This window comes from Aotus nancymaae, unplaced genomic scaffold (assembly GCF_030222135.1).
Source record: "Aotus nancymaae isolate 86718 unplaced genomic scaffold, 86718_ANA_hifiasm-v0.15.2.pri h1tg000003l, whole genome shotgun sequence".
Taxonomy (NCBI): domain Eukaryota; kingdom Metazoa; phylum Chordata; class Mammalia; order Primates; family Aotidae; genus Aotus; species Aotus nancymaae.
The window spans coordinates 76,101,042-76,123,674 of NW_026988414.1; the positions used below are offsets into that span (position 1 = coordinate 76,101,042).

A 22,633-nucleotide genomic window follows, 5' to 3' on the forward strand; every position below is an offset into this window, starting at 1 on the left:
ACAGGGATGAGGCACTGCGCCCAGTCTTAGAGGATAATTTTTAAAACCTATTAATTCTGTAAGTTTTAGCTTTATGTCTAGTCCACTAGAAAATATGATTTTTTAAATCTTTTTTATTGCTTTGAGTCTAGAGTTCAGCTTAATTTGATGGTTAAAAACTCATGCTTTCTGTTTGTATTTGCCTAGTATTTTTTAAAAATGAAGTATTTTATCCTTACAAAAGAAAATGCAACATTGATAAGAGTTATAAAGCATAATATAGTGAACATCCACTAGGGGAGAAACAAGTATGTTACATTTCTATCATGCTTCCAACATCTGAATCTATAAAATGGGCAAGATTCACTGGATTAGTGAGAAACTAAGACTCAAAAAAGGTTAAGTGACTAAGATAATAAGGCTAGCTAGTAGTAAAATGAGTTTCTGAGGGACAAAATCCATCTTCTGAAGTCCTCTGCTGCTTTTAAAACTTTATCACATTTATCACATTTCCTCTTTGGTACACAATTGTTAATGCACTTGTCAATCTTGCCTCAAAGAATTATTCACCTTCCTTTTGGGGCCCTGGGTCAGTGGGTTATCTCGACTTTATTAAAATGGAGCACTCATTTACTCAATGGTTTCTCTTACCCACTCACTGACAGAATACGAAGACCACATTAAAATTAATGGGTCATGTGAAGAGTAATGATTGTGGGGGGTATTTCTCATATTAGGTATTAAAAAGTAGATGACATACAAATAGCTACACTAACAAGCTAGTGCCTCAGATGTTGTAAGTCTGAGTGAGATATCTGCATTTCAAAGGTACATTGTATGTTGAATCACCACTACCCTACTGATATACAATTTAAAAGTTAATAGCAAAGACACAGGAAAAATTAGGCAAGAGGGGAAATAACTTAGCCACCAAGAATTCGGTGTATGTATGCAGGAAACCCAGTGTTTGATATCCTACTGCCTGGAATTCAGAGTACTTGGCTCTCCTCTCTTCCTCCTCCCTGGCAGTCCAGGGACCTCAACTTTAGCTATTTTCCTAGGTCTATTCTGGGTAGAGACTACCAGAAGAGAAACTGTAACTAGGATGACTTACATTATTCTTACGGATACTGATCTCCAACAGTCTGTCCCCGTGTCACCACTCTAGGATGCAAATATTAAACAGAGTGGGAAACAAATGCTAGTGCTTACAAGCATTGAGGGTGGGGTAGGGTCTCATTTTCCTGCTAGAAACAAATGACATTTATGTCCACCTAATTGGATCAAACTCAAAATGGTATGTACTTTCATGCAAGATGGAAAGGAAGTAATGGCTTCCAAGTCAGAAGAGCAAATATTTTTATATTTGAAAGCAAAAGCCTTAGTAACAAAAATCAAAGATCCACATTTTTTGATCTTGAAAAAGCCTTTCACAAGATCTAATACAGAATTTCCAAAAATCAGTAGGACTTGCAAGATGCTCTGTGGAAAAAAGGTGTTGTGACCAAAGAGATTTGGGAACTGTCACAGGTAATACTATTCCCCTTGCAGATTTCCAAAGCATGGAGCATATTAAAGGCTCTGAGAAATTCTGCCACAAAGATACACTTTAACCATGTGTTTCCTTTAAAGGAGGAAACTAGAGAGGAAGTGACATATTGAGGTCACACAGAGTACCACACCTGTCAAAGGAAAGATCAACGGGCAATGGCAACATCAATTTTAGGGAGAATGCGAGTCCAACTAAGAAGTTCTTAAAGGACAATGTATCTAAAAATGTAATTCTCCAACCATAAGCAGAATTATGTTGAGTAAGCCCCTTAGCCAATGCCTACTGCAAAATGGAATAAACTATTTTAACAATTCTTTAAACATGTTTTTTAAATTGTGAACCCCAAAGTGACAAAAACTGAGACCATTTCCCTTCATTCACAGAGGAAATCAGAAGCACACAAGACATACTTTTCAGAAGTCAGTGATGACAGGTTGTCCACCTGGCCTCCAGCCAAGATGATATTCATATCACTGAAAGTGCTGACTACTTGCTGCAGAAAATTATTGGCTCCCACCTTACAGCAATTATAACCGAAGACAAGGACCACACGAAGTTCAGGGTTATCTAAAAGACCTGCAGAGAAACAAGGGCAACAGTTAAAGACAGCCTTAAAACAGAAATTATTTTATACATGTTGCAAAATGAAATGTTACTGTTAATGACTTGTACTCCTTGGTAAGGGCAATTTAGTGGCTTAAGCTATCAAGTTTTCCATTTTTTTACATTTTTAAAATCTTATTTTACGTCTTCTTCCATCTTGTCAAGTTTTCCATTCTTTACAAATATTATACAACATCTTAATTACAATTTTTTTCTATTAAAAAAACTAAATGGCTATTTGTATTAAGAAGTAGTACAATCAACACAAATAACAAAGCAGCTATGCACTGAGCAGCAACCCTTGGTGGACCAAGGTGCAAGCTGCCTCCCGGTCAGGAACAAAAGGGAACACTGGTTTACACAGAACTGGGGTAGCAGCAGTGAGAATTTAAAGATTTTTTTTTTAAAGGAGAGAAAAGGTGCTAACCACCTATAGTGTGGTGAATAGTGCCCCCTGCCCCTCCAAAAGGTATATCCACATCAAATCTCTGAAACCTAGATATGTGGGCTTGTTTGGAAAAAGGATTTTTGCAGATGTAATTAAGGATATTTTTTAATTTTTTTTTTTTTTTTTTTGTAGAGAAGGGGTCTCACTATGTTACTTAGTAAGGATCTTGCAATTAAATCATCTGGCTTATCCAGATGGGCCCTAAATCCAATGACAGTATCCGCATAATGAAAGATTAACAACGGAGAGACAGAGAAGAAAAGGCAGTGTGACCACAGAGGCAGAAACTGGAGCGTCGAAGAAAGAAAAAGAACAGACTCTCCCCTAGAGCCTTCCGAGGTAGCACTACCCCTACTGCCATCTCAATTTCAGACTTCTGGCCTCCTGAACTGTGCAGAATAAATTTCTGGTTTTAGGCCACCAAATTTGGGGGACTTTGTTACAGCAGCCTCAGGAAACTACTACATCACTGAAATACAGGCTTTATTCACCTCCTCCAGGGAAGCCAGTGGGAGTAAAGGTGAATTAGTCTTTAAAAGTTCCTTCCAAAGCAGGAAAATGTTCAATTCTGTGACAAGAACTAAAAGCTGCTACCACTAGGAGGCGGCAGAGTGTAACAGAGACAGCCTACTCGTTCTGGCCACAGCTCCCAGGTTTCACAGAAGCCTATGGCAGCTTATTTACAGACTATCAATTGGATTTTTTTTTTAAACTTTTAAGTTCAGGGATACATGTACATGTGGTTTGTTACATAGGCAAATGTGTGTCATGGGGGTTTGTTGTGCAAATTATTTCATCACCCAGGTAATAAGCCCAGTATCCATTAGTCATTTTTCTTGATCCTCTCCCTCCTCCCACCCTCCACCCTCTGGTAGGTCCCAGTATCTGTTGTGCTCCTCTTTGTGTCCATGTATTTTCATCATTTAGCTCCCACGTATAAGTGAGAACATGCAGTATTTGGTTTTCTGTCTCTGTGTAGGTTTGCTAATGATAAAGGCCTCCAGCTTCCATTCGGGTCCCTGTAAAAGACATGATCTCATTCTTTTTTTATGGCTGCACAGTATTCCATGGTATATATGTACCATTTTTCTTTATCCAGTTTATCACTGATGGGCATTCAGGTTGATTCCATGTCTTTGCTATTGTGAAAAGTGTTGCAATGAACATACATGTGCATGTGTCTTTATAACAGAATAATTTATATTCCTTTGAGTATGTACCCAGTAATGGGACTGCTGGGTCGAATGGTATTTCTGTCTTTAGGTCTTGTGAGGAATCACCACACTGTCTTCCACAATGGCTAAACTAATTTACACTTCCACCAACAGTGTTTAAGCGTTTCTTTTTCTCCACAAACTAGCCAGCATCTGTTATTTTTTGACTTTTTACTAGCCATTCTGACTAGTGTGGGATGGAATCGCATTGTGGTTTTGATTTGCATTTCTCTAATGATCAGTGATGTAGAGCTTTTTTTCATATGATTGTTGGCTGCATGTATGTCTTCTGCCAGCACTACCAAACAGAGGTGCTTTGGGGACAGGAAAATGAATCCAATACCTAACACACTTGTGTTTCCATTTGATTTGACCACATGACTTCTACCTTGACAGACCTAAGGCACCTACCTTAAGGAAACAAAGGGTACGCAGCTTCATGAATGACCAATTGCTAACACCAAATAATAACCTATTCTGGGAAGCTGCCTCTGGTCTATTTCCAATTCTCTACACAGTAAATTACTGACTTAGACAGTAAAAAGAATATTACTTTCATGACATCATATACCCGAAACCATTACTAAAGGATCTTTTTTCTCCTATAGACTAGCCCACAAAATTTTGAGAGAATATATTTTGTTCTTTAGAACAAATTTTCAGTTAGAAGAGGCCTGTGAGATCAACAGTCTAGTTTTATTTTACAATGACTGCCAATGACAGAGAACTCACTACCCCAGGACAACATAATGACAGACTCTCCATTAAAACCCACACACATCTCCTAACACTGAGGGCTTTAGGTTTTAGAAACCTTATGACTTCTAGATCTCAACCTTTCCTACTGTTTTCTAAGCTCTAGATGCTCTTTTACAATTGTCTACTCAACATCTTATCTGAATATTCTAAAGGCACCACTCCCATTCATTTAACAAACACATACCCAATGTAAAGGAAAATAAAAAAATCTCGGGACCTCCAAACTCCTTATGCCAAAGGGAAAGTTAAGCCTAGAGGCTAAGTGAAGCACCGTCCTCTCCCCAAATTAACAGCTGCTACTTCACAACCCTGTGTTGTTGCATTCTACATTAGCCAGACTTACCCCACACACACTCCCACCACCCCGCCAGGAAAGGCAAAAGGCTTTAGGCATCTCCAGATGACTGTTTCCACAAGTCATTCATAAGGAAAATCTTTGCTGGCCTCAAAACCTTTAAGATGTACATCCTCCCATAAAACAAAGACATGTCAATTGTAACTTTAGGTCTGCAATCTGTTCAATTCCACACTGATAACGTCCATTACAAGCTTATCTTCCCAGATGCTACACAAAAACAAGATGAGATCAGTAATTCATCCACCTACTCTGAGACACATAACTGGTTCTTCCTTTCTTCAAAAGGTTCACCTTATCCTCTGTAAAATGTAAATTACTGGACTAAAGTCTCACAAAAATGTAACCATTCACCTCAGGCCTATCCTTCCCTCCTTTAAAAACATGTATTGAAAACCTCTTCAGAGTACATGGCCACTCATTTGTGACTAGTGTTTTTCCTGGATACACCCTCAACCTCTGGCTCAGCAAACCTCGAATGATTGAGATTCTTGCTTCAGTCACACATTTTGGTTAAAACCGTCTTCTCCAGTGGTGTTCTTTCAACATCTTCTCCAGTGGGTTTACTCTCAGCGAATGAACACTTCCCCCTCCCCACAAACCCCAGAAAGTGGAATCACTTTCCCCTACCCCAGTTTAGTGAACAAACCCACCTTAGCCAAGGCTGACTGCCTGATAGAACACATGGCTCTGCGTTTAACCCAGACTACCTGGTGCTACCAGAAGATAACAGGGGGAAGGTACAACTCCAACTTCTTGCCACTCAAAATTTAAAGGCCTAAGATAGGAGGGAAGAGAAAGGAGCAGTGCCAATTTTTCCTGAAAGGTTCTGGGTTCCCCCCAGTTCATAGGTAAAGGGTCATCAAGGACCCAATGTGCTGGGCCACCTGCCATAGCATCTGACTACAGATTTTCTTCTAGAATTTTCCAAAAGTTGATACATTAGCAGAGGCTCACCACAACTATTAAAAACAATTCCAGAACAGTATTTATAAGACACTTTAAACAGTGTATCCTCCTGGTGAACCTTTCAAGATGATAAGCTGGTTACAAAATGTAACCTCAGGTAACAAAATAGATTGACCTGCCATGTAGGACTGGTAACTAGTATTCAAGTTAACTACTGCAGGTGTCTACCAAGAGGTGTCTTTAGTTCTGGAATAGTATGAAACTGTTCTTTCCAGTAATAATCCTGTTAGGTACATTTAGCAAAGAATTACCAGAATTACTAGGAATTTTTCATCCACCAAGCCCCCACCCTCCTCCCTGGCTATAAATCCCCACCTGTGGTTGGTGCATCTGGAGTTGAGCCTGATCTCTCTCCCCTAGTGCAAAACCCCATCACAGTGGTCTCTTTAAAAGGTGTCAGCATCGCTTTTTCTTTAACACTACCTTCATGCCACTTCTGCTTTCTCAAAGGCTGAGCTTCAGTACTGATTCTCTCTGCTTCACATCTGGTACTGTCATGACCCCTCAAGATTCTCTATGACGTCTGCAGGTAACTTTAAAACTTTGTCCTTCTTCAAATTTTTTTGGAATCTGACTTAAGTCATGAACGTTCCATTTTTACCCCTCTTGGTGGCTGGCAGAATTCAAGAGGAGTAATTAAAGGATCAAAAAGCAGGGAGCAGAAAGAACCTGAACAATATACGAGCTACATCACCAGATTACCAATCTCATAACACTTTAGTACACAGCGCTGTTCTAAGTACGTTATAGAAATTAACTTATTTAATGCCTGTAACAATGTGTTATGTACTGTTTTACTCCTAAAAAGTCTGTGTGAGGATTTGATACTTTCAAAATTCATTAGTCAATGTACTATACAGCTGCACTAGCCACAAACCCGTATGACACCGCTGCCACCTCCCTCATTCTCAACACCCAACATCTCATCAGTCACCAACCACATCCTGTCCATTCAGCCCCAAACTTCATCTTGAATCCAACCTCTTCTCTTCAGCTCCACTCACCACGGCCCTGCTCCAAGCTGCCATCTCCTCTTTCCTTAACCACTACAACAGCCTGTTTCTCCTGCATCTACTTTTTTTAAAAAAGTATTTTAACTGAAAAATTTTAAAGGCATATATTTCTCATGTACAACATGGTGTTTTGAAATATATATGCACTATTGAATGGCTAAATTAAGCTAGTCCTGCATCCACTCTTGTACTCTAAAATGATCACCACACCATAGCAAGAGTGGTATTTTCAAAAGATCTATCAAATTTTGCCACTCCTGTGTTTAGAAACCTGGCTTCCTGCTGCACTTCCCTCAAATATTTTTGATCTGTGGTCAGCTGAATCCATGAATGTAGAACCCATGGATATGGAAGGCCAACTATACCTCAAATTAGGATACAAGATAGCAAGTGCAAGAATGGAGATGGCCATTTTAAGCTGGGAAAAGCTTCAATTTCCAGAAGAAAATGATGCCTTTGAATAAGCCAAAACCGCTGACATCAAGCAGCTCGGGAAAGGACACCTATAAGAAAGCTTCACAGAGCACAATAATTTTGGGGTTGTTTTTCCTTCCAGTTTTCTCCTTCCTATACTTGGCACTATAATGCAAATATGAGCTAACAAATACAATAATTTTATCATAAAAGGGGGTCTCCTGCTCAAGATTTTGGCTCTTTCTTATAAACTAACAAAATCAGGGTCCTAGCTTCAACCAGTGCTATATCAGGGCCTCATCAAAGATTCCCAAGAAGCTCGGGGGTGGGGAACAGAAGACAGAGTACTGCCCAGGGAAGAGCCACGTCACCTCTCTGGACAAAAGAGGCAGCACACAGAAGCTTTGGCCATATGACCTTTACCGGCAGCACTGAATCACAAGGCAAAACAAGCATCTCTAATGGGGTTTGATTTTTCCCAATTTCTTCTCCCAATCCTGCTCCTCCTGTCCCAGTGCTCCCATTTCTGGTCTCTGCACCACCATCACCCCGTCTCCTAGGATCAAAACTCAAAAGTAATTACTGAGGCCCCAGTTTCCCTTCTCTTTCACATCTAATCATTTGTTAATTTCCTCCAATTCATTCCCTACTCCTCATGCCCTAGTGTTATTTCTTGCCTGGACTCTTGCAGAGAACTCCTAAGTGGTCTCCCATTTCCAGTGTCTCCCCACACAGGAGGGCAACATTCACCTCTGTTCAATGACATCTGAGTAACAGCTACCATTTACTGTGTACAGGAACTAGGCCCAGACTCTTTGGCCTAGCCTCACTGCACCCCACCCTTTGTTCCCATGATCTCCTTGGACATACCCTTTGCTTTCAAAACGATTACTATTTCTCCAACATGCTCTGGGATTCCCTGGCTCTGTGCCTGTGTTTCCGTATTCCTTTAGCCAGTGATATTACTCATCTGTATCTCTCATATGCTTCCCATCCTTCAAGGGCTTAAATACCACCTGCTCCAGAAAGCCTCCTTGATCCCTCCCACTGGCAGAAACCCTACAGCAATCTACCCATTCTGCTCTCACAGCACACCTCACATGCTCAGTCAAGCACCACATAACACTTCAGTTAAGGACAGCTAGGCGTGGTGACGCACACAGTAAGCATATACAACAGTGGTGCCAGAAGATTAATAGAGCTACAAAGTTCCTACCGTCTAGTGTGTAGCACAATGCATTACTCAAATGTCTGTGGTGATGCTGTTGTCAACAAGCTTACTGCAGTGCCAGGCGTATAAAAGTATAGCACATACAGTCATGTACAATGCATCATACTTGATGACAATGACTATGTCACTGGCTTATGATTTACTATCGTATACTTTTCATTGTGATTTTAGAGATTACTCCTCGTACTAATTAAAAAAAAAAAGTTAACTGTAAAACAGCCTCAGGCAGGGTCCTCCAGAAGGCGGCACTGTTGTCATAGAGATGACCGCTCCATGCGTATTACTGCCCCGAAGACCTTCAAGTGGGACGAGATGCAGTGGTGGAAGACAGCGATATTGATGATCTTGACCCTGTACAGGCCTAGGCTAATGTGTGTGTTTGTGTCTTAGTTTTTAACAAAAAGCTTAAAAAGTTAAAAAAATAAATTAAGGATATAAGAAAACTTTTTATCTAGCTGTACAATGTGTTTGTGTTTTAAGCTAAGGGTTATTACAGAAGAGTTTAAGGGCTAAAAAAAAAAAGTAAATATTTAAAAAGTAAAAAAGTTACAGTAAGCTAAGGTTAATTTAATATTGAAGAACTTTTTTTTTTTTTTTGAGACAGAGTCTCGCTGTCACCCAGGCTGGAGTGCAGTGGCATGATCTTGGTTTACTAACACCTCCACCTCCTGGGTTCAAGCAATTCTCCTGCCTCAGCCTCCTAAGTAGCTGGGACTACAGGCACGTGCCACCACACCTGGCTAATTTTTGCATTTTTAGTAGAGATGGGGTTTCACCACGTTGGCCAGGCTGGTCTCAAACTCCTAACCTCAAGTGATCTGCCTACTTGGCCTCCCAAAGTGCTAGGATTACAGGCTTGAGCCACTGTGCCTGGCCAAACAAAAATTTTTTAATTAATTTAGCCTAAGCATACAGTGTTTATAAACTATACTGCACAGGGCTATACAGGGCTAGGCCTTTACATTCACTCACCACTCACTGACTCACCCAGACCAACTTCTAGTCTTGCAAATCTCATTCATGTTAAGTGCCCTAGAGAGGTATACTGTCTTTCATATCATGTTTTCACTGTGTCTTTTTAATGTTTAGATATGTTCAGATGCACCAATACTTACCATTGTGTTACAACTGCCTACAGTATTCAGTACGGTAACATCCCGTCCAGGTTTGTAGCCTAGGGGCAACAGGCTATACCGTACAGCCTACGTGTATAGTAGGCTGTACAGCTAGGTCTGCGTAAGTACTATGACGTTCACATAACAACAACATCGCCTAAAGATGCATTTCTCAGAACTCATCCCCTTCATTGAGCAACACATGACCGTATACATATCCTTCATACCTCAACTGGAATGTCACTGAGACAGAATCTGCATCCAGTTATGACACCTTTAACATGCTGAAAAAAAATTTTTTTTTTTTTTGAGACAGGGTCTCACTCTGTCACCCAGGCTACAGTAGAGTGGCATAACTTCAGCTCATGGCAACCTCCGCCTCTCGCGCTCAAGCAATCCTCCCACCTCAGCCCCCCAAACAGCTGGGACTACAGGTGCATGCCACCATGCTTGGCTAGTTTTTTAGTTCTTTTTGTAGAAATGAGGTCTCACTATATTCTCCAGGCTGGCCACCTCAGCTTCCCAAAGCACTGAAATTACAGGCATAAGCCACCATACCCAACCTGAATAACACGAATGTAGGATTTCTACGTTATGAGCCAACTGAATACAGACAGCCATCTCATCAACAGCAACACATTTGTCATCTTCTTCCTTCCTTATACTAAATTTGCTGCTGTAAATCCTTCCAGAATCTGGGCTAAGTTGCCGTGGACTGGCTTACTCTAAGGCCTTCAGAGGCACTTGACGCTTTTACAGACAGACTGCCAGGCAACATGCAAATGGCTCTCAAACCAACATGTCTGACCACAGCCATTCCTTTGAGTTTCAGACCTACTATTTTCTAACCCTCTGACCAACTCTGAAAAACATCTAGTTTGCTGAACTTTGTTAGCTCCAGCTAGCCTACCAATATCAAGTCTCATTATGTTATGACAAGATCACATAAGGTCAGTACATAGCCACATTTGCTCCTAAAATTCATTTTGCCTTTACACTTAATAAAGGGTCAATTTTAAAGGCACTATCTGACCTCTTTCCAAAGGAGGTTTGGCATTCTTAACTTAGGATATCTTTAACATTTCTGCTAACTCTGCTATTTACAGACCCTAAGAGCCTTAACTCTCTACTGCCATTAAAGTTCAGTTTCTTCATTGAAAATATTCCATAAATAATTCTATGTGGCAAAGCTGTGGTGAAGGTGAGAAGTGCAGCGCAGCACAGTACCTGGCATACAGCACTTGGCATACAGTACCTCCATAAACACTGGCCATCATTAATTGTCACTTCAAGCCAAGACACGTGCATGCTCCTCTGGCATATGGCTTCTGAATGAGCTAAGCACACTTAAAACCTTCAACTCCCTTTCACCTAATGTCCCTTCCTGAGCTACTTATCAATCCTCCCTCTAGTCCATTCCCTGCCACACTACAGGGCCGCACTACAGATGGAGGCCCATGTTTCTCACAGTAAAGCCTGCCTGGGTAGAGACCAATGCTAGCACCTAGCTACATCTGCTGTTGCTAAGCGCTTCATGGAAGTCATTTCATTTCATCTTCACAATTCTGTGAATTCAGTGCTAGTTGTTTCCACTTTATAGATGAGAAAAATGGAGGTTTAGAAAACTTTCAAAGCTTGCCCTAATTGGAGAGCCAGAAAGTAGCAGAACTAGGGCAGCTACAAGCCTGCAATCTTTTTTTTTTTTAAGGTTGACTACCTTCTATTTCTTTATTTTTTTAACTGGCAAATAAAATTGTATGTATTTATCAATGTATAACATGATGTTTTTAAGTACATATACATTGACGAAGGGTTAAATCTAACTAATTAACATATGCATTACCTCACATAGTTACACTTGTGCGGTAACAGTCACTCTCTCAGCATTCTTCAAGAATAAAATATATGGGCCAGGCATGGTGTATCACACCTGTAATCCTAGCACTTTGGGAGGCCAAGGCAGGCGGATCACTTGAGGCCATCAGTTTGAAACCAGCCTGGCTAACATCATGAAACCCCATCTCTAATAAAAGAGAGAAAAAAAAAAATAGTGGTGCACATAGCCTGTAGTCCCAGCTGCTCGGGAGTCTGAGACATGACAATGACTTGAACCCAGGAAGTAGAGGTTGCAGTGAGCTGAGATCAAGCCACTGCACTCCAGCTTGGGTGACAAAGTGAGACTCTTCTCCAAAAAAAAAAAGAATATATGGTCACTGACTATAGTCTCCATGTTGTACAACAGACCTCTAGAACTTATTCCTCCAAAATGAATTTTGTATACTTTGACCATCATCTCCTCAAACCCCCTCCCAACCACTCTAGACCCTGGTAACCGCCATTCAACTCTATATTTCTATGAGAGCAACTTTTTTAGATTCCACACATGAGTGAGATCATGCACTATTTGTCTTTCTGGGCCTGGCTTATTTCACTTAACACCCTCCAGGTTCATCCATGCTGGTGCAAATTCTTCTCTATGGCTGAATAGTATTTCATTATGTATATATACCACATTTTCTTTATCCACTCATCGGCTAATGGACACTTAGGTTAATTCCATATCCTAGCTATTGTGAACAGTGCTGCAACAAACATGGGAGTGCAGATATCTCTTGAACATACTGATTTTATTTCTAAGTCAGCATTCTTGATAGCTACACTACCCTGTGTTCAACAGAGCTGGCTGTTGAAACTTTCCACCATCTATGTGGACCTGACCACCCTCTTCCACCTTATTAAGAGGCTCCCAGCTGCTAGTCTTTGCTCCTAATGCCTTTTGTTCTGTGCTTCCCCTCCCATCCACCAATCACTTGCACTTTTTTTTTTTTACATTGTCAGGGATAGTTGTAAAAACTAGTCTTAATGTTCATATCCCCTTTTTTCCTCATCAGTAAAATGAATTTTACCTCTGCTGCTACACAATTTTTTTACTCCTGCTAGGTTAAGTCCCATTTCAAATAATGGAGATTTATCTCTACAGGCTGGCTAATCCTATGCAGAAATGAGGTGTTACCACTGAATAGCTTTTATGCCAATAGTGATTTTTAACAGTGATTCTTTTAATTAATTAAGTGAATCCAATCTGTTCATTTGCAGATGTAAATAAAAGGCTTTAACGCTGCTTACCTTGAGTAGCTGGTTTGTTATTTATTATATATTAAGTTAAGCTTTTCCATCCAAGCTTAGACATTAAGCCAACCCTTTAACTCATCCAATTCACTTCAGGGCTCCATCCACACTACCTACGGATTGTTTCCCAGCATACCCCTTGCTTGATAGACTTGGCTTAATTCACACCTTCCCGAACACTCATCAGGGTCACTTTACTTGTTCCATATTTCTAATTAGTCCACAAAGAACTAACCTGCATCTTCTAAAAACTTCTAAAACGCTTGTTACTAGAATAAAAAAGAATAGATTAATAAAATAAAAATAGAGCAAAATGAAAGCATCTATTAGAGCAAGAATTCCTTAAAATTCAGAATTAAATACAAACAAGTTTATTATCAACAGAGTCATTTATGAAAAAATTTTCATCTCTGATTTTCTTGGGCTTTAATGTAAAATAATTTTAAAAGTAAATCAATTCTACCAAAAGTGTGTCATACTGGCCTCTGTGAATCACCTGTTTGAATTAGTCACATCTCCAGTAACAAGTGTACTTACTTTAGATTCTCCCAAGGGAACCTAATATCCACCAATTAGCCAGAATTAAAAAGAAAACAAAATTAATCAATAAAATGAGCAGTCAATGATAAATAAAAGTAACTTACCTACTTCAGTGAGTTGATGTCTTTCTAATGCTAAATTCTTTGGATCCTTAATAAAATGAAAGGGTTGTATTTTTATTCCTTCAATTTGAGGGAATAATAAAGCAAAACCAGATTCTCCAATTTCTATTTCCTGAGGTCGATTGCTACCTGATCCCATTGGAGTCACTAGAGAAAAATTTAAACAGTTTCACCAATAGATTCAGTAAAAACTAGATAACTACAATTTAGGTCACTAAGATAATCTTCAAGCTAACAAGCCACTATCTGAGTAAAAGTTTCCCAGCTTTGACAGTTTTAGGGTGTAGTGTCATGTTTGCAATTTAACTTTCACATAGCTCAGAAAGAATTTTTTTATAAGCAAAATGAGAAAAAATAAATGTGGCAAAACTTTTCAACTGCTGAGCTAGATAAAGGGTATATGGACATTTATCATGCTATTCTATTATTCTTTCAACTTTTCCATAGGTATGAAGATTTTTTCAAAATAAAAAGTTGGGGGAGCCAGGTGTGGTGGCTCACGCCTGTAATCCCAGCACTTTCGGAGGCCGAGGTGGGTGGATCACGAGGTCAAGAGATCAAGACCATCCTGGTCAATGTGGTGAAACCCCGTCTCTACTAAAAATACAAAAAATTAGCTGGGCATGGTGGCGCGTGCCTGTAATCCCAGCTACTCAGGAGGCTGAGGCAGGAGAATTGCCTGAACCCAGGAGGTGGAGGTTGCGGTGAGCTGAGATCATGCCATTGCACTCCAGCCTGGGTAACAAGAGCGAAACTCTGTCTCCAAAAAAAAAAAAAAAAAAAGTTGGGGGATAGTAAATACGCTTTCACAGCAATTCCAATTTTTAAAAGTTTGCCCTAAAAATATTTGACAATTATATCAAGTATTGTACACTCAAGTATTATATCATATAATTTTAAACAGAAAATAAAAAGAAAAACCTGAATGTCCCACATGGGTATTCAGATTAAAAGTTACATTGATAGAATATGGCCATTAAAATGATGACAAATATATATTTATAGTCATGGAAATATGTTTGTAATATGCTCTGAATTTTAAAGGTAGATATTACAGATTGAATTGTGTCATCCCCTCCCCACTGCCTACCCCAAATTCATGTTGAAACCCTAACCCCACCATGTGACTATATTTGGAGAAAAGGCCTTTAAAAGATAGTTAAGATTAAATAGGTGATAAGGGTAGGGCCCTAATCCAACAGGACTAGTGTCCTGAAAAGAAGAGGAAGACACACCAGGCACGCTTATGTACAAAGAAAAGGCCATGTGAGAACACAATGAGAAAACAGCTGTAAGCAAGCTTCAGAGAGACCATCCCTGATCTTGGACTTCCAGCCTCCCAAACTGTGAGAAAATAAGCTTCCATTGTTTAAGCCACCCAGTCTGTGGTATTTTGTTATGGTAGCCCTAGCAGACTAACATAGTAGGTTACAAGTCTAAAGAAAATTATATTCTGTGTTTTTTTTTTTCCTGAGACAGAGTCTCACTCTGTTGCCCAGGCTAGAGTGCAGTGGCACGATCTCGGCTCACTGCAACCTCCACCCCTCCAGGTTCAAGCAATTCTCCTGTCTCAGCCTCCCGAGTAGCTGGAATAACAGGTGTCCACCACCACGCCTGGCTAATTTTTCTGTTTTTAGTAGAGATGAGGTTTCACCATCTTGGCCAGGCTGGTCTTGAACACCTGACCTCGGGATCCACCCACCTCGGCCTCCCAAAGTGCTGGGTTTACAGGCGTGAGCCACTGCACCCAGCCCATCTGGTTTTTTATATTTACATATATATGTAAATAAAGGTTAACATCATAATAGAGTGGTTAGCTCTGTGGTGCTTAAAGGTACTTAATTTTTTTGCTTTTGCTTACCTGAACCTTCTAATTTTTCTTTTTCTAACAATAAATAACTATTACTAGTATAAAAAAAATAAACTTTTTGTTTTGAGACAAGAGTCTCACTCCGTCACTCAGGCTGGAATTCTGTGATGCAATCTCAGCTCACTGCACCCTCTGCCTCTTGGTTTCAAACAATTCTCCTGCCTGAGCCTCCCGAGTAGCTGGAATTACAGGCATGAGCCACTATACCTGACTAATTGTTTTACATTTTTTAGTAGAGATGGGGTTTCGCCATGTTGGCCAGGCTGGTCTCGAACTCCTGACCTCAAGTGTGATCCACCTGCCCTGGCCTCCCAAAGTGCTGGGATTACAGGTGTGAGCCACCACACCCAGCCAAAAGGAAATAAACTCTTTTTTTTTAAATGTTAAGCCTTTTAGAAACCAAAGCTACAGCAACTGAACAAATAATATTCATTTGTAAACACGTGAAATCCTTTTGACTTTACTGTACAAGACTCTTAAATTCAGATAAAAAAAATTTTTCAGTGAAGATTAAAAATAATAATGCTCAGTAGAATACTACTGAGTTGAAACAAAAAAACATAACAGCAGCCAGGCGCAGTGGCTCACGCCTGTAATCCCAGCACTTTGGGAGGCTGAGGTGGTGGATCACCTGAGGTCACAAGTTTGAGACCAGCCTGGTCAACATAGTAAAACCCGGTTTCTACTAAAAATACAAAAATTAGCTAGGTGTGGTGGTGGCAGGCACCTGTGATCCCAGTTACTTGGGAGGCTGAGGCAGAAGAATCACTTGAACCCAGAAGGTGGAGGTTGCAGTGAGCTGAGATCATGCCATTGCACTCTAGCCTGGGCAACAAGAGCAAAACTCCATCTCAAAAAATAAAATAAAATAACAGCTAACATTTACTTATTGCTTTCTGTGTCTCTCTAGTGTAAATGCTTTACAAGTGTTAACTCATTTAATCCTGACAACCCTCCAAAGAAGGTACTGCTGTCATCATCTCCACTTCCTTGATGAGGACAGTGAAGCCCCATGAAGTCAAGTAACTTGCTCAAAGTCCTACAGATATTAATCGGTACAGCTGGCATTCCAATCCAGGTATCTAACCACTGCCTCATTACTGCCTCAACAGAATCTCTCCTCCCCCAATTAGCTACAGAAAAGAATCAAAAACAATAAAAACCAGCAAAATTTACCAGCAGCAATCAAGCATAGAAAGGGGCATAACCTCACGCTACAGAAGTCAAACAGTGGTAGCAAAGCAGAGAAACAGAAGTTTCCTAATAAGGCTCATCTTTGCTCCTAATCCCAGCCCATCTCACCCCCACCCACAAGAAACAATACTGCTTAAACTGACAAAACTCTGAAAATGCCCACAAATACTTCCTAATTTGAAGGGAGGCAGAATGAGATCTTTCCCCTTTTATGAATGACTACTAGATATGCATTATCCAGGTAGCCTTGAGATGAGAAATACTAACCGCAATAACTTAATAAACATTAATATAAGTCAAATATAACGCCCATGGTAAATACGACTAACTTTACTGTATTTTAGATGGCCAGAAATGTAAATGCGGTTTTTAGCTACAAATAATTCACCAATCCAAAGGACTCCACATTAATGCAAGGAGAAAATCATCAAGTTGCTAATTTCTCTCACCTACAATTCCTGGGGTCACAATCCCAAGGACCTGGCATTGTTTGGGGAATAGCTTCTCAAGGGCAAGTGCTGTTTCCATACTAGTTCTTTTCCTTGCTGTAAAAATACAGTAGCAAAATGATTAACTATCATCCATTTAAAGTCAAATCTGAGAATGAAAAAGTAAAAAAGCAAATACTGGAAATCTTTAAGTTACTTGACACCAGAATGCTCTACATAAAGGTCTAAGAGCTTTGATTAAAACAAACACTTTACCTGTTTTGGCCCTGGTTTTTAAATTCTAAATCTGATCTTTTGCATCACTAGCCTGCCTTTCCCCTTTGTTCATATATTGCTTTTGCTCCAATGATGTCAAATTTAACAGTAACAGCTGAATTTTAGATTTGCTATTGTACGTTTCTGTTCAGCTGATATTGCAGCATAACTACTATGTGACTGCATAAACAGTTAACTGGATTCAAATGAGACAATGAGAATCCATTATCTAAGTCTGACTTGGGGCCTCAGTGTGCCCATCTTGGATACCATTCTGCCGTTTCCCTCAGTAAGCCAAAAATGCACCTTTCCATACATAACTTCCGTAAATGGGACCTCATGTTCCAATATAGTAAAAGGCCTGAATAGCCAAAGTCATACATCCTATTTTAATAATAAAAAGTGCCTGGAGAATTAAAGCATCTCAAAATGAGAAAAACACCTTTTTAACAAATTTGTTTCAACTGCAGCACAAGGTTTAGAAATCAATCTGAAGCAGAAAGGGTTTGTCAAGGTTCAAAGATAGATTTTTTCACGATACTACAGGTGGCAGTCGCAGAGCCTCAGATAGTCAGTTAACTCTCAGGATGAGTACAATATTGAACTCCAAACAGAAGGCACATAATGAAAAAAACAGAAACGAAACCTTTTCTTTTGATATTTACCTCTCTTATGGCCACGACACTCTTCCAGACTAATGAAAGTTTCTGAATCAGCCATGTAAAGAACTGTATGTGGTAAGATGCGAACATTCTGCAAAAGAAAAACAAAAATTGAAATTGGATCCCAGGAATCCATGAATGCTTTTGCATGGTCTCTTAAAGTATCCCCAGTCCACAGTGCGATCAAATTAGAACTCAGGATTAAGAAACTCACTCAAAACCACACAACTACATAGAAACTGAACAACCTGCTCCTGAATGACTACTGGGTGTAAATAATGAAATTAGGGCAGAAATAAATAAGTTCTTTGAAACCAGTGAGAACAAAGACACAACATACACCAGAATCTCTGGGACACAGCTAAAACAGTGTTTAGAAGGAAATTTTATAGCACTAAATGCCCACAGGAGAAAGCAGAAAAGATCTAAAATTGACACCAAAACATTTCAATTAAAAGAACTGGAGAAGTGGCCCGGCACGATGGCTCACGCCTGTAATCCCAGCACTTTGGGAGGCTGAGGTGGGTGGATCACCTGAGGTCAGGAGTTCAAGACCAGCCTGGCCAACATGGTGAAACCCTGTCCCTACTGAAAATACAAAAAATTAGCAGGGCGTGGTGGCATGTGCCTGTAATCCCAGCTACTGGGGAGGCTGAGGCAGGAGAATCGGCACTCCAGCCTGGGCAACAGAGACTCCATCTCAAAAAAAAAAAAAAAGAACTAGAGAAGCAAGAGAAAACAAATTGAAAAGCTAGCAGAAGACAAGAAATAACTAAGATCAGAGCAGAACTGAAGGAGGTAGAGACACAAAAAAAACCCTTCAAAAAAAAATCAGTGAATCCAGGAGCTGGTTTTTTGAAAAGATTAACAAAATAGATAGGCCACTAGCCAGACTAATGAAGAAAAGAGAAAAGAATCAAATAGGCACAATAAAAAATGACAGAAGGGATATCACCACTGATCCCACAGAAATACAAACTACCATCAGAGAATATTATATAGACCAAATAGACATAATAAAAAATGACAGAGGGGATATTACCACTGATCCCACAGAAATACAAACTACCATCAGAGAATATTATACCTCTACACAAATAAACTAGAAAATCTAGAAGAAATGGATAAATTCCTGACACATACACCCTCCCAAGACTAAACCAGGAAGCAATCAAATCCCTGAATAGATCAATAAAAAGTTCTGAAACTGAGGCAGTAACTAATAGCCTACCAACCAACAAAGGCACAGAACCAGACAGATTCACAGCCAAATTCTGCCAGAGATAGAAAAAGGAGCTGGTACCATTCCTTCTGAAACTATTCCAAACAACAGAAAAAGAAGGACTCCTCCCTAACTCATTTTAAGAGGCGAGCATCATCCTGATACTAAAACATGGCAGAGACACAACAAAAGGAGAAAATATCAGGCCAATATCCCTGATGAACATCGATGTGAAAATCCTCAATAAAAAAATGGCAAACTGAATCTAGCAGCACATCAAAAGCTTATCCACCACGATCAAGTTGGTTTCATCCCTGGAATGCAAGGCTGGTTCAATGTATGCAAATCAATACATGTAATCTACTACATAAACAGAACCAATGACAAAAACCACGTGATTATCTCAACAGATGCAGAAAAGGCCTTTGATAAAATTCAACACCCCTTCATGCTAAAAACTCTCAATAATTCAATGCTATCCCCATCAAGCTACCATTCACTTTCTTCACAGAAGTAGAAAAAACTACTTTAAATTTCATATGGAACCAAAAAAGAGCCTGTATAGTCAAGGCAATCCTAAGCAAAAAGAACAAAGCTGGAGGCATCAGGCTACCTGACTTCAAATTATACTACAAGGCTACAGTAACCAAAACAGCATGGTACTGGAACCAAAACAGATATATAGACCAAAGGAACAGAACAGAGGCCTCAGAAATAATGCCACACATCTACAACCATATGATCTTTGACAAACCTGACCAAAGCAATGGGGAAAGGATTCCCTATTTAATAAATGGTGTTGGGAAAACTGGTTAGCCATATGCAGAAAACTGAAACTGGATCCCTTCCTTATACCTTAAATAAAAATTAACTAAAGATGGATTAAAGACTTCAACGTAAGACCTAAAACCATAAAAACCCTAGAAAAAAAACCTAGGCAATACCATGCAGGACACAGCCATGGGCAAAGACTTCATGACTAATACACCAAAAACAAGGCAACAAAAGCCAAAATTGACAAATGGGATCTAATTAAACTAAAGAGCTTCTGCACAGTAAAAGAAACTATCATCAGAGTGAACAGGCAACCTACAGAATCAGAGAAACTTTTGTAATCTATCCATCTGCCAAAGAGCGAATATCCAGAATCTACAGGGAACTTAAAACAAATTTACAAGAAAAAAATAACCCTATCAAAAAGTGGGCAAAAGATATGAACAGACATTTCTCAGAAGAAGACATTTATGCAGCCAACAAACATATGAAAAAAGGCTCATCATCACTGGTCATTAGAGAAATGCAAATCAAAACCACAATGAGATACCATCTTAGGCCAGTTAGAATGGTGATTATTAAAAAGTCAGGAAACAACAGATGCTGGAGAGGACGTGGAGAAATAGGAATGCTTTTACACTATTGGTGGGAGTGTAAATTAGTTCAATCATTGTGGAAGACAGTGTGGTGATTCCTCAAGGACCTAGAAACAGAAATACCATTTGATCCAGCAATCCCATTACTTGGGTATATACCCAAAGGATTATAAATCATTCTAGTATAAAGACATACACACACACATGTTTATTGCAGTACTGTTGACAACAGCAAAGACTTGGAACCAACCCAAATTCCCATCAATGATAGACTGGATAAAGAAAATGTGGCACATATACAGCATGGAATATTATGCAGCCATAAAAAAGGATGATTCATGTCCTTTGCAGGGGAATAGATAAAGCTGGAAACCATCATTCTCAGCAAACTAACACAGGAACAGAAAACCAAACACCACATGTTCTCACTCATAAGTGGGAGTTGAACAATAAGAACACATGGACACAGGGAGGGGAACATCACACACCAGGGCCTGTTGGGAGGTGGGAACCTAGGGAACGGATAGCATTAGAAGAAATACCACTATGGCACATATATACCTATATAATAAAACGGCATGTTCTGTACATGTATCCCAGAACTTACAGTATAATAAAAATTAAAAATAAAAAGTAACACCCGGTCCAAACTGCTGGTACTCTACCTTCTTTCAGGTCAATGTTGGCATTCTGAGGCCATCTACTTCTCATTTACTTTTCACTCATGCTCTTTCATTTTCATTTTGTTTACTAAGCACCTATTTCTTCATTCCAGCCCTCAAGAAGTTCATTTTCTTAATAATTGAAGCTCTTAGAACATAAACATAAGTACCAGCAAAAGATGCACTTGCTTTATTTGAACAGGCATCACAGTAACAAAAATCTCAGAACTGGGGATGGTATACAGGCTGTATCACTCCTCTTTTCACTGATTATCAAATCAAATACTCCAAGCCTCCATATCCAGCCTTGCCAACAAGTTTCCTTCAGGGCCCCTTAGCTTACTATTAATATTACCCAGACACACCTACTTCCCCATATAATCTCCTGTTGCTCTCTTCCTGTGGAACCTAAGACTGTTTCCCTCTAGAGACACCTGAAGTGCCACCTCCTCTCCAAAACCTTTTCCTAAACTCCCCCAGTATTCTGGACCTCAGATGCAACATCCCTTACCCCCAGTTAATCTTATTTGTGCCCTATCTTCCCTATGAGCTGGGCTTATTCAGACTCACCTGTTTTCAACTAAACTTTCCAGTCAAAAACAAGTGGCAAAGTAGCTGAATTAAATGAAAAGGATGAAGATATTTTTCTAAGCTAGCTATTTTCAAAATTTTTTTACTACCAGAATAAAATATAGTACTTAGGATATAGCAAAGCCTCACTGTTGGTTAAATGGAAAAAAAAAAGTTGGTCCATTATAATTTGGGGAAATGCCAAGATGTTTCAGAATACATTCTATATAAACTAATAAAAGAGACAGATAGCATGATAACCTGTGGGGCCCAGGGTTGCCCAAGACCTATGGATATGGTTTCTTTGGTCCACACAGTATTTTTAAAAAACGTAAACTGAATGCCAACGTTCAAATTCCAAAAAAAATTTTACATAAATGTGAATTTCCAGCTTCTTTTTAAAAACTGGACACAATGGTAACACTTAGACTATGTGCCTCTTAACTAAGGCTAAGCAGAGGCAAGCCTTTCCAGTCTGCCATGGCGCTACCACTCTGTTAAGCTACCCGACCCTCTTCAGCCACCTGCCTGACCTTCGAGTCATCTGAGTCTGTGATGCCTGGTATAGTGAGGAAAGGAAACAGAACTCAAGAGATTTAGGGGCCAGGTCCGGTGGCTCACGCCTGTAATCCCAGCACTTGGGAAGCTGAGGTCGGCAGATCACCTGAGGTCAGGAGTTTGAGACCAGCCTGGCCAACATGGTGAAACCCCATCTCTACGAAAAATATAAAAATTAACCACAAACCGGCAAAATAACCCTCATCAAGCTTTTAGGCCTCAGGTTTCCTATTCCTGATTAAAAGTCTGGTCCTGAGATTTTATGAGTTTCCCTTTCTAGCAGCCACTGAAAAGCAATTGCTGAATTTTCCTTCCTAATTCACACTAGAAGCAGTGACATAACAAGCCTCAATATGAAATGTTCTCAAAGAACAGTGT

The 22,633-nt window shown here is 39.7% G+C and overlaps 2 protein-coding genes across 6 annotated transcripts in view; one reads left to right on the plus strand and one right to left on the minus strand.

Annotated features, from left to right (window-relative positions):
* NRG4 (neuregulin 4) overlaps window positions 1-3,260 on the plus strand; it is a 113,801-nt gene extending 110,541 nt beyond the window's left edge. For all 5 annotated transcript variants that reach the window (XM_012457706.3, XM_012457702.3, XM_012457705.3 and 2 more), the window contains one exon: window positions 2,715-3,260. In XM_012457706.3, coding sequence (XP_012313129.2) covers window positions 2,715-2,740 — 26 coding nt within the window. In that variant the 3' untranslated portion in view covers window positions 2,741-3,260. The remainder of the gene's footprint in view (window positions 1-2,714) is intronic.
* The window catches only part of FBXO22 (F-box protein 22), a 30,989-nt gene that overhangs the window by 1,853 nt on the left and 6,503 nt on the right, over window positions 1-22,633 (minus strand). Inside the window, exons 3-6 of the mRNA XM_012457701.2 lie at window positions 17,877-17,964; window positions 16,957-17,052; window positions 13,426-13,590; window positions 1,942-2,107 (exon numbers count right to left, since the gene is read on the minus strand). Coding sequence (XP_012313124.2) covers window positions 1,942-2,107; window positions 13,426-13,590; window positions 16,957-17,052; window positions 17,877-17,964 — 515 coding nt within the window. The remainder of the gene's footprint in view (window positions 1-1,941; window positions 2,108-13,425; window positions 13,591-16,956; window positions 17,053-17,876; window positions 17,965-22,633) is intronic.